Source organism: Heliangelus exortis, chromosome Z (genome assembly GCF_036169615.1).
Source record: "Heliangelus exortis chromosome Z, bHelExo1.hap1, whole genome shotgun sequence".
NCBI classification, from domain to species: Eukaryota; Metazoa; Chordata; class Aves; order Apodiformes; family Trochilidae; genus Heliangelus; species Heliangelus exortis.
Genome location: NC_092454.1, coordinates 37,425,215 through 37,442,179, shown reverse-complemented (window position 1 = coordinate 37,442,179; position 16,965 = coordinate 37,425,215). Strand labels below are relative to the sequence as shown.

Here is a 16,965-nt window from a genome sequence, read left to right as displayed (position 1 = left end):
GTTTATAAAAACTTAGTTTAAACTTAGTATAAAAAAACTAAGAATGTGATAATTCTCACCCTCTTTTCAAAATTTAAGATATTTAAGCAATTTTTTTCCATATCTATGGACTTCTTTTCACACACTGTGAATACCATCGCTACTCAGAAATCATAAATTAGGAAAACTTTGTAACAAAAGGATTCAGACAATTGTAGCCTAGAGAACTTTCCTAAAAGCTGGAAATGGTTACCTGAAGAAATATTAACCAAGTATTATTAACTGATTTCAAATTCCAGAAATGTACTTATTAATTTTCCCTCTGAACTAAATAAACAATATATTTTTACAAAAGAAACTATTCATGGAGAACAATGAAAACAAAATTTTTTTAAATCCATTTCTGAAACTCAGGAGGATTTCTAAAAGGAATGTGAGATGTAGAAATCAACTCTGTCATTTTAAGTCATTTTTCTTTCACAAAGAAATCTTCCAGAATAATAGAAAGTGTTGCATTTCAGTCTGGAATGGAATCAAATATGATAAATTAACATTGACCTTTTTTAAAACTCAAATCTATGAAGTTTCATTAAAGAATTATTAAACCCAGTGAAACACAACTGCAATTTGCAGGGGACTGTTATATGCCATGCAATTGTTGTGATTATAACAGTTTTTTAGAAAATTCTTTAAAAAGGAGAAATTAATGCAAGAATTACTCCATTTTCAGAAAGTTTTTCCATTTTAGTCTAACTAGAAGGCTGTGAGTGCCCCAATCCTCCGATAACCAGAAATCTGAACTCAATCAAAAATAGTTAATGTGCTGTATGTCATGGGGATAATCAGACATACTGTCTTTCATGCTTCAATTTGCTGAGAAAGATGAGATAAACCCATCTAATCTTGTCTCATAAGATGGAGTCTTGATTCCCCATATGCTCTCCATGGCTTTTTCCTCAATTTGTTCCAGTTTGCCCTTTTTGAACATGGGCAAGCATAGCTTCAGACAGTATTTAGCATGGAATTTCACGAGTGGCTTGTGCAATGGCACTGATGTACCCATATTTCCTACTGAAAATGCTTTTCTGTGTATTCCAGGGTTATACCTACCTTCTTCATGCTCTTGCTACACAAAAGACTCAGTTCCATGGTCAGCTGGACCACTCCTGTCTCTTTTCCAGTATTTTCTCCTGAGTTCCCAGTTTACAGCAAAATTTATTAATCACTGAGTAAATTACTTTGCATCTTGGACTTTCTCTAGCTCTATAACCCAGCCCTTAATGTCATGCAGACTCCATTTGACTCATTACTGAGAATATTTCTCAATATTATCTTATCAGCAGATGTCAGTACCAGCTCTTCTGTATTGGAAGTAGTAGACATAACTGTAAACAAAATTTCTTTTGTTCCCTAGTAGCGAAGGAAAACCTGAGCATGCTTGTGATGTGCATTCTCAACTACAAGCAGATATATCATATTACAAGTACTGATATGGGAAAAAAGTCATATTATTTATGAGATTGTCAGGGGAAAAAAAAATGGGATTTTGATGTGAATCTCTATATGCTTTTATAAAGAATGCAATTGTAACAATGATTAAAACAATGTAAATTTGCCAAACAAAATTCATCCTTAGCTTAAATCTCTTACAGTTGTTGGAAGCACCTATGGGACAAGTTGGGCTGTCAGATCTATAATGTGCTCTTCTTAAGCAAAGTTCTTAATTTTTGTCTCTTGTTTAACTCTGTGCCTCAACCCAGCTTTTCCACTTAGGTCTCAAAAAGAACTTCACCACCAAAAGAAATTAATGATTAAGCAGAGCTTCAATTCAGGGATGTTCTTGATAATAACCAATGAGCTCTGTGAAAATCATTCTATTGACTACCTTATTATATTCTGCCTGTCTTACTCTCTTTCATTAGCCTGAGTTATATAATTCTGGTTATAGTTTTCTTAACATAAACACAAGACAACGCTCTTATACAGTTAAAAAGCCACGACTGACATAGTATAAAGCCATAACAAGATATGCTGATAATCAGGAGGTACCTCTGTTGTATATAAGAACTGGTGGGTTTGTTGTTTTTTTTTCCTTTCTAAAGAACAGTTCACTTGTTGATGTCAATTGAATTCTTTAAAAAAACTGTGACTGTCAAAAACAGTGACAGTCTCATAAGTTTTGCTTCTGTGGACTGAACTATAAATGGAAACATGAGGCATCCAGAATAAAATTTGTTGTTGCCAGGCCTCATGTAACTTTTCCCAACCCAAATATTAGAAGTTGAGGGCTCTGTTTATTTTTCAGTGAAACATCAAATTTTTGAGCAGAATGCATACAGTTTTTCTTAGGAAAAGCTAATTTTAAAGGAAAAAGGTTTTCTGTTAACAAAAAAATGCTAATAGGAACTGTTCAAGTCATTCTACTGCTTTAGTCCTTTTGGAAGTTTCAGCTGTCAAGAAGTGACAACCAGAAAAGACTTTTCTGTCATGTTAACACCAGCCTGTTGTCAGATTTCTACAAATCCGTAAGACTTTCCTGGCTGCAACTTTTGCAGGGGGCTCCCATTGAATTATACCACAAGTGCTGAAAATTATGGTATGCCTCCTGTGGCTGAGGATTCTCTCAGTGCTCTTTTCAGCTCTCGGTGGAGCAATGTCCCCAGTGTGAGGTCTTCAAGTCAAAGAATATGCTCCAAAACCTGGAGAGAATTCTGAGAATTTCTAAGAGAAAACCGTGAGAATGACTAGAATTGGAAAACAAGTATTGCAGTGAGTTGTAACAGAATGCATTTATTGTATCAAAGAGTAGTTAAAGGGCTATCCAGCTGCAACCTTAAAATGTATCTAATATGGCAACAAATATTTCATAGAGGGTATTTGAAGGCAGCAAGCAAAGCTACTGGAAGACCCAATTACCAGAAACAGACAAACTCCAGATAACAAGCATAATTCAAAGTCATGACTCCAAACATGGTCTGAAGAAGTGAGATAGTTTTCAAACCGATATTAGATGTTTTATAAAGTTCACAGTATATTTCAACCATAACTATTGTGTTTAGAATATAAGATAATTCTAGAAAATCTTATGCAGTAAAATAAGATGTCTAAACTGGTCCCTTCTGTCCTTAAAAATCTATGATTTTCACGTGTCATTTTCTCTGAAATAACACTGTACATTCACAATGCAGTAATTTAGTCTGATCCTTTTATTATTCTTTTTTTCCCGTCTTGTGTTACATTTTGTTTGTTTTGCTGCCTTCCCGTTTTTTTGTTCCTTTTCTTTTTTGTTTGGGTTTTTTTGCTTGCTTTTTTCTTTCGCTCCAGGAATTGGCCAAGGAGTTCCAGTGGTGGCCCTCATTGTGGAAGGAGGTCCCAATGTGATTTCCATCGTTCTGGAGTACCTGCGAGACACTCCTCCTGTTCCTGTGGTGATATGCGATGGCAGCGGTCGGGCATCTGACATCCTTGCCTTTGGTCACAAATACTCTGAAGAAGGAGGGTAAGTAATTTCCTCCTAAGTGTGTGTTCTTTCTCCATCCAGAGGCTCCATTTGTTGGTGAGAAAGAGCCCAGAAAATCATTAGCAATAGTGCAAATGCAATACCTCCTCACATGGATGCTTCCATCATGAGCACAAGTGAAATATTGAAGGTATCCAGAAAAAAAAGGGAAACTAAAACAACATGAAGGAAAGTCTACAGAACAAAACAGAGGTGTAGAAACTGTAGTATATAGCTGATTTGCCATGACATGTAACATATTAACAAGTACAATGTATGGTATCTCCTATGGTAAAGAAGACAACGGTACCACAGAATCAGAATCAGAATGGTTTGGGTTATGTCCTGGTATGAGCTAGGATAGAATCTATTTTCTTTATAGTAATTTTACTTTTCAGCTTCATGTCTGTCCTGTGCTGGGGCCCTAGAGCTGGACATAGTACGCCAGATGAGGTCTCATGATAGTGGAGTAGAGGGGGAGAATCACCTCTCCCGACCTCCTGGCCCCTACTTTTTTGATACAACTGAGGATGCAGTTGGCTTTCTGGGCTGCAAGTGCACATTACCCGCTCACGTTGAGCTTCTCAACAACCAACACCTCCAATTCCTTTTCCTCAGGGCTCAAGCCTGGCAGGGTCCCTCTGGATGGCATCCCATCCTTCCAGCATGTTGACATCACCACACAGCTTGGTGTTACCAGCACAGGTGGATTTTCTACTCCTTGTCCCACGGTGGGTGTGGGGGAGAGTAAGCGGAGGCCTGGTTGGTACCAGCTGGGCCTGAACTGCAGCAGACCAGAAGCTCTCAGAACTTCTGCTGAGAGTAGAAAATAATAAAAAAGGGATGATTTAATAATTTGAGAATAAAAGATAAATGTGGAACCAACACCACCACAGATTCTTATAGCTCAGAGTTATTTTATGTTTTTTGTCTGCATAGCTGCAGTAATCTTCCAGTCAACATTCACTGGGAAGAGGCTAATTTTTGTATTGTTAGAATAGGTGACAATATGTATTTACACCAACAACAGTTATTCAAATAATAAAACATAAACCCATAAACACTTATCTCTAAACCAAGCACTATTGTGGGGTTTTTTTGTTTTTTTAAGGTCATTAATTTACTGAACCTAAAACTTACATTGGTAATAAGATAGTTTTCTATATATGTTTAAATAAATTTTATATTCAGGTTCATGCAAGGTATATTCAGGTGCTGCATCTTGGATAGGTCTGAATGTGCTAGGTTTCTTCTGAGTTGTTTCTCTCATTTAAATGGCCTTACCATTACTACATTTAACACAATCTTACTCAAACATGTTCCATCCATTTGTTTGCTATATACCTGTGCACTTTCTATCTACCTTTCCTCTCTTCTGATGTCAGAAAAAGAATATAGCAAGTAGGGAATGACTGCAATTTATTTCAGTATATAATGGGAGCATATAAGAAAGACAGAGACTTCTTTTGAGGGTCTGCAGCAACAGGACAAAGGGCAATAGTTTCAGAGTGAAAGATAATATCACTAAAGCAGGCATAAGGGAGAAATTATTTTGTCTGAGTGTGGTGAGACACTGGAACAGGTTACACAGGAAAGTTGTGGATGCCTACTCCCTGGAAGTGCTAAAGGTCAGATGTGGGCTTTGAGCAACCTGATCTGTTGAGAGGTGTCCATTGTCAGGGGCTTTGGAACTAGGTGATCTCTGAAGTCTCTTCCAAACCAAACCATTCTATGATTCTTGTTCCTATTTCATAATCTCAAACTCCTGCCTGGAGGAAAAGCAAGTGACTGTATCACTAGAGGCAGAACAAGCAAGTAATTTCCTATGTGAGATGTTCAAGTCTGGCTTTGTGAAAACTAATATTCTCCCTTACTATGGATCTTCTTTCTGTGGTGTTACATTGCAGGTGGTGTCTGCAATATTATCAGATAACTTATTTTTAATAAGTTATACATAATTGACTACTTATGATACAAATTGAATATTTTTTCCCCACTCCGTAACCTATTTTTGTATAGCACATAGCAATATGAGAATACTGAATAACTGGCACATTAACCAAGTTCAGCTACTAGCTTTTTCTTATGGGTGGAATCTAAGTTATACGAAGCTGTAAATCTAAAACTTTCAAACAGTGTATCACATCCAAGTAGCATGCGCAATTTCATTCTTCAGTCCACTGTGCAATAAGACTATAAAGTAAAAGAACTTTTATTTCTGGCTGCAAATCAGGGTTTTCTCTGAGACACAGTATGTCTTCCCGCTGCTATGCACTGGATGTCTGATATAGATCATTCAAGAAACACATCATTCGTGGCAGCAAGAAACTCAGCACTTGCATGTTGGTATTATGATGCTGTTTTTTCAGTGTCTTAAATTCTTACCCATTGCAAACGAATATGGATTCATTTTCTACTTATGAAAATGTGTGTATATGTGTATTGAGCATTGCTGTGAGTTTCTCAATTTATTTCCTGGTTCATTCCAGGTGGTGAGGGACTATTTCTGGAGGTGAAGGAGAGCAAAACATTTAGCTCTCTTCTTGAGTTTTGATCAATGTGGTGCCAATCTGCCCTCTCAGGGAGAATCTTGAAAGTGTTGGACAAATGCATATCTGCCCGCAGGTTGTTTTGCAGTGTGTTTCACAGAATCATGATGTGCCTGCCTTGCCTTCTCGTTATTTAGCCTTCCTAATTGATTTAACATGACAGAAAAAGAAACAAATTTTTATATTATTAAGATGCAGTACACCTTTGCAATGTCAATGTAGATGCATCCTTGAAAGGACAAAGAGACAAGGAGCTTGAATCTGCCTTATTTCAAGGCCTGATTATAGGCTTTCCTCATGAAAAGACAGACATTTCTCTCATTTAGGGCAGTATTTGGTGTGTGTGTTTTAACTGTAAGAAAGGCTTTGCTGGGCTTCAGCTGAATCAGGCTGCCAGCTTAACAGAGAGAGCTGTGTGCCTGTGTTGCCTTGCAGTGGTGTTGCATGCAGCTATGTGATGTACCAAGAACTGGTCAGAAGGAACTGTGAAGCATACTTTGAAGTAAAAATGACTTTGAAGGTAAATCAGTTTTGAGGCCTCAGTATCTCATATCTCACATTGAAGTTCCAGCTGGAAGCCAAGGCAGATACACAATTTCCCACTGAGCTGAGGTTTCAGCATTATGAGTATCAGATATGCAGAATTAGCACAGGTGGGGATTTTTAAATTTGCTCTAACTTAGATATCAGGGATAATGCCTTGGTCTGGAAAGTATGGAGCAAGTTATTAAGAATGTACAGGGTGGCTACATTTTGCTACAAGCAAATAGATTTCTCAGTAGTACGTTGAGTAAATTCTCAGTATCGTTTACATTTGAATGACAAGCAAACTATGTATGCAGATAACCTAAATGAGTTAAATTATCTTGAATGCAAGCTTCTCCTTGTGGTGAAATGAGTTACTTCATTGCTCATTAGTATTGGCCCTAATTTAAAAGTCAGGTTTGCCAGGCTCTGAAGCACTTCATTTCTCATTTACTTAAAAGTTGAAGACATATTCAACAGCATTGAGGGGTAAGAACATAAGATCGATCATAAACACACAAATTTAGCTCCTAATAAGCCCTCGGTGAATATCGTAGTTATTAATAACTCTCTGAATACTGTAGTTGTTAATAGCTCTCTGCCACATAAAGCTGAAGTATTTTTGACTCTGTAATCAAGGATGCCTTCTCATTTCATTGTCTCACATAAAAGCACAAGCTGGAAGCAAAGCAACTGCAAAGTGTGACTATTTATAGGATCATTGAGTAGTTTTTAATACTCAGCTTCTTTTTTTTTTTTTTTTTTTTTTTAAATAAATGCTGAATTTTAAATGAGAAAAATTAAACACTAGGTTAAAATTATGTCACTTCTTAGATAAGTATTTTCTTACAGAAAAATAGCCTTCATTGGGGAATGACTTACAACATTAAAGTGCAATCTTAGATCTGATTTTAAGGCACATTGACTACTCCATCAGTTCTGCTTCTGCAAGCACAAGACCCTTCAGGAATTCAACTCAGTTCCATAAAAATGTACTACTTGCCTAATATTCACAAGTAAACATAAAGAATTATCTGTGCTTTAAATGAGCAGCCTCATATGAGAATTACTAAAGGTTGCCTTCAGATTGATCTGTCTCAGCATCCACTTTTTAGACCTCATAATCAAAGTATATTACTTAAATATCTCTTGTTATTTTAATAAGGAAACTACAGCAATTTTTCACTTTAGGCAAAAGGGATCATAATGTAGGTATGATGTGGGGGTTCTCTCCCTCCCATGATGCCTACCCTATCTGAATTCTTTTATAAGGTTGCTTTCACATTTGATATTTTGATATTATTACTTTCCTCTTGTAAGAAAGGACTTTGCACATCAAAAGCTGGATAGAATAAAGAAATTTCTTTGCTGAAATACTATCGTGTCTCTTTTGGTGAAGGGGCAACAATTTAATATAGTCAGGGGAAAATGCTGTAGAAGAACCATCACCAATGAAGACCTGTGAGTAAAGTGTATTCTTCATAAAAGCACCCAGAAACCATCCCTGTCTGAATAGAATGAAGGAATAATTACATTAATTTTCTGTCTCTTCTCATAACAATGCTATGCAAGATGTGTGTATTTAAAATGTATGAGAAATTCAGTCAGTTCCACAAAGAAGCACAGTGTCTTATTTGTAATTCCAGTGGAAAAAAAAACCACCAGCAGAGCCTCTAGTCATGTTTATTACATATGGTGTGATTTTCTAAGGTGCAATTCAAAATTAAAACAGAAAATCCCCTAAGTTTCCCAGAAACTAGAGCAGGGAATAATTTTCATATCACACTGATATTTTATAGATACATTTTCTTTACCCTGAACAAAAAGTGTATTTAAAAAAAAAAAAAAAAAAAAAAAAAAAAAAAAAAGTTTGAAACAGATTATCCGCCATTCACTAAATGGAGTGTTTCATTTAGAGAATTTCAAAGCACTTTTATAACAATAATTTTTTTAAAAGTCTGTAATGAACTTGCATTTTGAAAATGGGCTAGTGCATAATCTTTCTAAATCTCCAGTTCATTGTACAACTCCAGTACTAAAAATCTCTAGAGGAAAAATAATAAATAATTTATGAGCTGGCTATAGACCAGATTTTTCAAATTCTCTCCAGTGTTCACTAAAAAATCATGCTCCGTGAGTTTATAACACTAATCGTATTGAGTACAATGTGTCATATCTCTTCAAATATTAGGCACAGCTTCTTTCTGAGGAGGGAAGATGCCAAAAATCTATCATCTGTCTCTTCCGCATTGGTCAAAGCACTGAAAGGAGTTTGATCTCCCACTGTATCTTGGACAGAGATACATTGTCACTTTATTCACTTTGTCACTTCAGGCTTTGAATTTAATTCGAAGCCTTCAAATTTAATTCTTACTACACTCAATGCTTATGAAAGCAAATTTCTCCTGTGTTCTGTGTGTGTGTAGGCCTGTGAGAGAGCTAATTTCTGAAATGAAATTTCATGTTTGAATTCTACACCTTTTTAAGGAAAATTAAATTACTATGAGAAAACAGGATCGTTTTCATCCCAGGATCTCAGGACTTTTTTTCTGCAGTCCTCTATTTTCAATTAAATGTACTTATTTCTCATACTTCATTTAATTTCTCATGTACTTCATTTTCATATAAAATTTCCAGAGTAAGTTAGAGCTTTATTTAAATATTTTTGGATTCTCCAGTTAATGTTTTTAACCAACTTGTTCTCCGTAACTAACCTTCTTTTTCCTTCTTAGTTTGAAGGATAGAAAAACACATCATTCTGAACCAGCTATATTTACAGAGACAGCACCATTTTTAAGAACAGCCTTCTTGATTAAAGCAAACTCCGAACATTTTTTTTTTTTATTTTTTTTTTTTTTTTTTTTTTTTTTAAAGCCTAAGAAAGGGCTTCAGAATTTATGTGGTGTATGAATTACCAATCTGTTGGAGATTTTCAGGATGTCATCCTTTCCAAGCTGATACTCTTTAACATGGAGTGAATCTACACCTTTACCTTTTCTCTGTTATTTTGTTTCATGTTGCTATATTCTTGCAACATCCTTGCTTCTATACAGGACTTTAGTTTCCTTTTCTTACAACTTCCCTGCCGGAAGTCCTCTGTTGTCACTACCAAGAGGAGTGGAGGTTTTAACTCATCATAAAATGCCTTTTTGGGAAGGAAGCTGGTCATATTGTGAGGAAGGAGTGCTTGCATAGTGAGTGAGCAGTAAATGCAGCTTTGTTGCCACTCCAGTATCCCAGGAAAAAAGCACATCTGTGGCTGTACTTCTCAGTGAAGAGAAGTGCAGAAGTCTTCCCTCTATTGAGGAGCCTGTAGAAGTAGAAGTAGAAGACAACAGGAGGAGACAGGTGTAAAAAAACCAAAGATCAGCATGGTCTAAAACCCCTTCTAAACTTGTTGTAATCCAAATATATTGATATGTGCCTTACAGGCTCCTTTGTGAGGTAGAAGTCTTACTCAACAGGGATATTTACAGTCAAAGTCAAATTTACAGAGATTGTATGCACCCCATAAGCCATGCCTGATATATTCTGCTATGGAATCCTTTACCTCTTTCCCATTCCTATTCATTGTCACTTCTAACAACATGTTTACTGAAGGTTTAAAGACTAGATGGTTAAATCATATTCGAAATTCAATTGTGTAGTGAATATCCTGCAGTTTCATTTGGGCTTCCTTGCTGCAAGGAAGTACAAGCAACTTTTACTAATGTTGCATGAAATTAACAGGAGCTTGGTCATTGGTACCCCAAAGCAGCCCCCATAAACTAAAAGTGACTTTTAGATACTGTGCTGTTTTTGGCAATTCTTTGCAGTTAGTGTGAGGCTAAGACTTTGATTATCCTCTGTCAGAAAACATGAATTATGAAGATTCTCCGATTTTAATTCCTCTAGATGATCAACGATTACTTATCTAGTAAAACATTCTGATTCAGCTAATTTGAAAGTTACAATTTTTAAGGGAAAAAACTGCTATGATGCAAGACATGGAGAACAGCAATATTTTACCCACCACAGTCCTGAGGAATAGCCTTTTTTAATATCTGGGGGAAGGGTTCAAACACTAATATTCCATGTAAAGTCAGTATTTATTTCTGCTGATGGGTGATCCATTAAGTACAAATATTGGCATGGAGAAGGAACATAAAAATTAGTTCCTTTAAAGTCCTAGAAGATCAGCATGAAAAGAAACCAAAATTATTTCTTAGAGTGCATTTGGGAACAGAGATTTTTATTGTGTTTTCTCAGCTGGTGTTGTGCAGGATCAATAAGGTGAGTTAAAATTTTGGGGACATTCCTGCTAAAATCAAAAACACCCACAACACTAGTGCTCCAAATAAAATGAACTATTGTAGAATTCTCCTGAATCACCAATAGAAAGGAGTTTTGAGTTCACCTAGAGGTTCTGGCCTTCTTCAAATCCAGACTATCAGTGTGAGTCTTGCTTTTGTTAGGAAATCCCCAAGCTGATCGTTAGAATGACCTTCTGCCCTACAATACATGGGAAACAAAGTAAAAACTTTGAAAATGAGACACCTCCACATGATCAACATGTTTCTCTAAAACAGCATTTTCAAATCTGTCTCTGATGGTTTCTGCAATTCCAGTCCTTCAAACATACCCAACACAACCTGCAGTGGTTTGGTTTTTAGCTTGTATTTGCTTGACCCGTGGCTGAAGTCATAATGTTCCTTCATGTCTGTTTTTCTACTTCATTCTTTCTTTTTGAATTTCAGACTTATCAACGAGTCTTTGAGGGACCAATTACTAGTTACCATACAGAAGACATTCACGTATACCCGAAGCCAAGCACAGCACCTCTTCATTATCCTCATGGAATGCATGAAGAAGAAGGAGCTGGTATGTTCACACTTTCCTTAAAGAAAGCTCAAAGCATTGTTCTGATCAAGTCATTCAGGTCATAAGTCTTTCCTCTTGAAGGATTTCACCAGTCTGATTACTGTGATCTAAACTCTAAAATACTCTATCATGAAGACTTTTGTTTGCTTTAATCTGTATTTTCTAATTTAAAGTGATTAATCCAATAGGTCTGTTCCATCTGTGAATTCCTCTATATTTCCTTTGACAGGACAAAATTCAGGTAGTACAGATATTATTACTTTCCAGTCAGCCTCAGGTGAGCCATGGTTAAATTTCTGCCTCATTCAACTACAGAATACCTCAGCAGGAACCGTAATTGTTTATCTGTCACCGGAATTGTATTTTAAAGATGCTGTCACATCACAAGTATCACTAAGGCTATCATTTTATTACAGAAATGTGTGACAAAAAAAAAAAAAAAAAGAAAACAGCTTGTCCCAAGGCTCCTGTTCTGCAGTGGCAAATTTATCTTTTTAAAACATGCTTACTTATAGTTTCTTGAAGAATGCAAAATCTTTAAACAATTTTTGGGAGCTTCACATGGCTGCTTTTGTAGAAACACTTTCTAAAGCAGAATCATATTGTAAAAACTCGGGATTCAAAGCCAGGGCTTGTACTTTTTATATGTCTGAACAAACAGGTTCCAGTTTCGTAACTTAATCTTTCTTGGAAGCTTGGGTTTTCATTCACATTGCAGCTTAGTGGAATTCCAATCTAATGATAACCTGCAACACTCAAGAGGAGAGACTGACTCAGCTGTTTTACAGAAACTTCATTTTCTGAAACTGAGTCCTTTGTGATTTCATCCTCTGCAGTGTCTTTTAATTTTAGTTGAAAATATGGGATAGAGTAATTAAGAGCTCTGATCAGTATGGGGAAAACCAGTTCAGAAGTATTCTTAAAAAAGGATGCCTTTCTAAAATGATCTTTACTGAGAAGCTAACCAGCCCATTTGATGATACCTTGCCCGTCACTTGATCAAAAAAAGAACCAACACAAAATTAAAAACAAAACAAAACCCAAAAAACAAACAAAAAACCCCAAACAAACAACCAAAAAACCAAAAAACAAAACAAAAACCAAACAAAAAAAACCAAACAAAAAAAAAAAAAAAAAAAGAGAGAGAGAGAGAGAGGAAGAGAGGAGAGGTCTGGAGATATGGAGCACTTTAAGAAAAGAAAAAGGAACCACTTCATATAGTTCCTGAAAATGCTTTAGATTGGGTTATAGTTCAGAAGTTCAAAGGTGTGTTATTACTATCTCATTAAATAAATTAGTCTTATTACTTTCCCTTCAAGAGAGTAATTCTGATGTTCTATGACAAATACAGGCTACTCCTGTATTTGGCACATTAACATCAGCTCTAAAGACTGTGTACCACTTTCTTGGTTGTTGTTTTGGGTTTTTTTATCACTGCCATTACAGTTTTCTGTTATATTTTTTTTTCCTATAAATAGTTGAAGTTTCAGTTACTCCATGAAGCAAACTGATATTGTCTCTGCCCACCACTGCATTACAACAAGGATTTGCAAAACCAAGAGTACATGGATGGTGGTCATAGGTCTATGTACATGAATTCTTGAAACTCATTTGCATGTAGAGGCAACACACACAATATAATCAGTTTCTTGCTAAAAGAGAAAAAATTAAATCCCATTTCTGTCTCATGTCAGCAAGTAATGGATATTTTTCACTTGCCTCTCCTTTTCTCTGTTATTTCTGTACTTCAGTGTATGGTCATTGTGACAAACATATGACTGCAAGGATAGCATAAACCTTACTTTGTGTTTGCTGAGTGTGTGTGTACAGTGATAGATGATTCCAGGTGACTTCATGACTACCTTGGGATTCTGGTGCTGTCAGATTGAACAAAGCAAGTGTCATGCTGTAGGAGGTGGGTGCATTGAGCTCAGATCAGGACAACCTACATCACTAAGATGCTTGCTATTTGCTGTGGTTTTATTTCAGACAGAGATGGATTCAAACTGATTGTAAATGCACAGGGCATGAGCAAGCTCTAGCATTGATATTCCAGTATTATCTTACCAGTGCAGGGCTCTGACTCAGCTTATTGGTTACTTACCCAAAGTACTGAGAAGCTGTTGAGCAATTTAGCCATTTCTTTTCTATGTTTACTATGAAGTCTATAATAGAGGTCTGTAACACCTGTTTATCTTCAAGGGGGTTGGTTTGGTTTTGATGGAAAGGCTGGGGCAAACCTGTCTATGCTGCTGTAAAACTATACTGGGAAGAGCTTCATACACTGGCTGCAAAAAACATGATGCTCTTCAGCTAGATATGCAGGCTCAGTGAATTTTATGCTAATTAAACACTGGCTGCAGCTGTTTATTAGCATACACATAGATACGTTCTGAATTAAATATTAGCTAGATCAAATGAGCTTTTAAAAATTTACCAGAATGTTGTTACTTTTTGGCCCTTCGCAAAGTTTGAAACTTCATTCAGATCCATTTTTTTATAGAAACTTATCTTCTAAAACAAATTATTTCAGATAAGATGTTTTTTTATGCTGATGGATTGCCTTTATAGGGAAAGCAGAAGAAGGCTTGGTGACTTTTCAAACGGTGAAAATCAATTGAAGTTCCTGCAGGAGTATAGCTGATGCAAATGCTATGTTATTTGGCAATAGAGGTCTGGAGCAGGAAACTATTGTGTAAATACCAGCCTGCTGGTTGCTGAAAAAAATCATGTCTTTCCCATGGAAACACTTGTGGCATCTCCAGCATGAAGTGTGGTGATGCTAATTACTCCTTTTCATCCAAATAAAGGTGCTATTCTTCTTCAGCAGTGACTGTAGCAACTCTTCTAATTTTGATGAAAGTTAAATCTGCTACCAAGTGAGTGGAAATCAGTAGGATTAGTCTATTATGTAGGCCTGGCCTCTGTAAGTAAGTGTTAAGGTTCTGATTACAGGGTACTTTTAAAGTGTGCAAACATTTAATTTCTTTTTGCTAAGGAGATGATAACATACTGGTTTTTCAGCTTCCAGGAGGTCAGAGGAAGTCAGCTAGCCTTTGCCATTGACTCCACAGGGAATGAAATCCAACCCCAGGTTTTTTATTTTAGTAATTCAGAGAACAAGTTCCACAAGGCAGGGAGGGAGGGAGGGAAAGAGGGAGGGAGGGAGGGAGGGAGGGAGGGAGGGAGGGAGGGAGGGAGGGAGGGAGGGAGGGAGGGAGGGAGGGAGGGAGGGAGGGAGGGAGGGAGGAAGGAAGGAAGGAAGGAAGGAAGGAAGGAAGGAAGGAAGGAAGGAAGGAAGGAAGGAAGGAAGGAAGGAAGGAAGGAAGGAAGGAAGGAAGGAAGGAAGGAAGGAAGGAAGGAAGGAAGGAAGGAAGGAAGGAAGGAAGGAAGGAAGGAAGGAAGGAAGGAAGGAAGGAAGGAAGGAAGGAAGGAAGGAAGGAAGGAAGGAAGGAAGGAAGGAAGGAAGGAAGGAAGGAAGGAAGGAAGGAAGGAAGGAAGGAAGGAAGGAAGGAAGGAAGGAAGGAAGGAAGGAAGGAAGGAAGGAAGGAAGGAAGGAAGGAAGGAAGGAAGGAAGGAAGGAAGGAAGGGAGGAAGGGAAAGAGAGGAAGGAAGGGAAAGAGAGGAAGGGAAAGAGAGGAAGGAAGGGAAAGAGAGGAAGGGAAAGAGAATTCAGGAAATTGGAAGGGTTCATAAGCAGTTTATAAACTCCAGAATACTGTTCAGAAACTTTTGCTCCCTGCTCCCTGGCTCTGTTGTGTCTGGGGAGCGGTAATTTAATTTCCCTTTCCTAGAAAATATAATTACTCTTTCTGTGGCTTCACAGGGCACAGAGACCCGTTCATTGCTTCCGTAATATCTTAGTCATAGCAGAGGAGCTCACAATATGAGATGCAGGTTCTGCGGAGACACAACCATAACTGGAAATTGATTGTCCTATAGGAATAATTTGCAGTAAGGTCTCCTTGACAAGTATTACATACTTAGTCTCAACAGCAAGTCAGCTAGGAACCTAATGATTTGTGGCTATTTTTGTTGTTTATTTTCTGTTTGTTACGATGATATTGTTGTCAACATAAATACAGAATAAGCATGCACCTGCATCATCCATAGCAAAGCGACCTGGGAATGCAGGTACTGTCACCCTGTTTGAAAATATGTTGCAAAACAAAAAGAGAATTAAGGTTTAAGATGCAGCAAGTGTGCCCAATTTTAATAACATTGCCACCCCAACTAATGCACCATACTTAAGGGCAACATTTCCAGTTCAGATGTGCATTTAGACCAGCAGAAAATGTTGTTTAGGGCAATGACTGGAACATAGTTTTTAATCATATACAGCAGTGGAAATGACCAAACTGAATTTTTGTTTTCTAAAGTAACAGAATATTAGGTCTGTTCATCTCAGTTATGTGCTTTTTACATCCCTTGTGGCTTTTTTAACTAAACTTTTCCTTGAAAGACAATTCAGTTTCACATTGCTTAGTGTCTATGAGCAAGCGGTGTGTTACAGGTTAAATTCTCTCACTAAAAGCCCAAAATGACATTATCTTGGCTGCTTTTTGGAGAAATTGTCTGTTACAAGACTGCAGTGTCACAGAAGAGAAGAGACATTGCAGATCCAAGGTTGGGCATGAAAAGGAGCCTACTTATCAAACAGTAAGCCTGTCTAAGGCTGTTCCTTGCTGCCAGCTCTCCCAGTTTCCCAGAATGAGCTAATATGACTTGTATGGAGATACCCACTCACATAAAGACCAGAGATAACTGGGGCTCTAAGTGTAAAACAAAGATCAAATGGAACACATGTGGATCTTATTCACATGTTCGTTTATACACACATAGATAGAAGTTGACTCCTTTAACACCTTCCAGTCTGTGTCATGGGTGCCCGCTTTTCTTTCAGAAGAAGAGTGTTCTCTGGGAGACTCAGGTGGTGAATTATGTCACCTAACACCTCTTTTGAGAGCATTGTATTCAGGCCTCTCTTCAACATCTGCTGAATCACAGTCATAATTCATATATCATCAGTGGATCAATGTTTGTGGATAATATTTGCTTTGGTAGCAGTGGAGTTAAAAAACTCAGGTACACCAGGTTTCAATTGGTCTTAACTCCTGTTACTTGGGACCCAGATGTCAGAGCCTTACGTGATTAAGCTTCATTATTTTATGCACTATGCTACTCACGTCCCTTTCAATCTATTAAGTCACTTTACGTTTTTGAAAGAAAATCTATAAAGGAAGTGTCTTATCAATACGCCCAAGAGCCTTCTCTACAGAAGAGATGGATGAAGTGAACCACATCACAGTTAACTTCACATTTCTTTCCTGAGTCAGAGTGATGGAAGAACTTGAGTCAAACCCATGTTTGAATATAAATGCCCATCTCATTGCATTTCTCCTTTTGTGGCTGTTTTTAACCAGTTCCAAGACTGCAAGCCTACATGTAAAAACATCTGTGTTTGTCATCACAGTGTTGCTATGCACAGCCCACTACTTTAAAGGACAGCATCTCAGTTCTATTCCCCTGCTTACATGCTTAGTGATTTTCAAT

General features: G+C 37.2%; 1 protein-coding gene across 6 annotated transcripts in view; it reads left to right on the top strand.

Annotated features, from left to right (window-relative positions):
* Positions 1-16,965, top strand: part of TRPM3 (transient receptor potential cation channel subfamily M member 3) — a 352,377-nt gene that overhangs the window by 259,962 nt on the left and 75,450 nt on the right. For 5 of the 6 annotated variants that reach the window (XM_071730914.1, XM_071730915.1, XM_071730911.1 and 2 more), the window contains 2 exons: positions 3,304-3,478; positions 11,289-11,412. In XM_071730914.1, coding sequence (XP_071587015.1) covers positions 3,304-3,478; positions 11,289-11,412 — 299 coding nt within the window. Of the gene's footprint in view, positions 1-3,303; positions 3,483-11,288; positions 11,413-16,965 lie in introns of those variants that run through there. The other variant, XM_071730916.1, reaches the window with a different exon arrangement.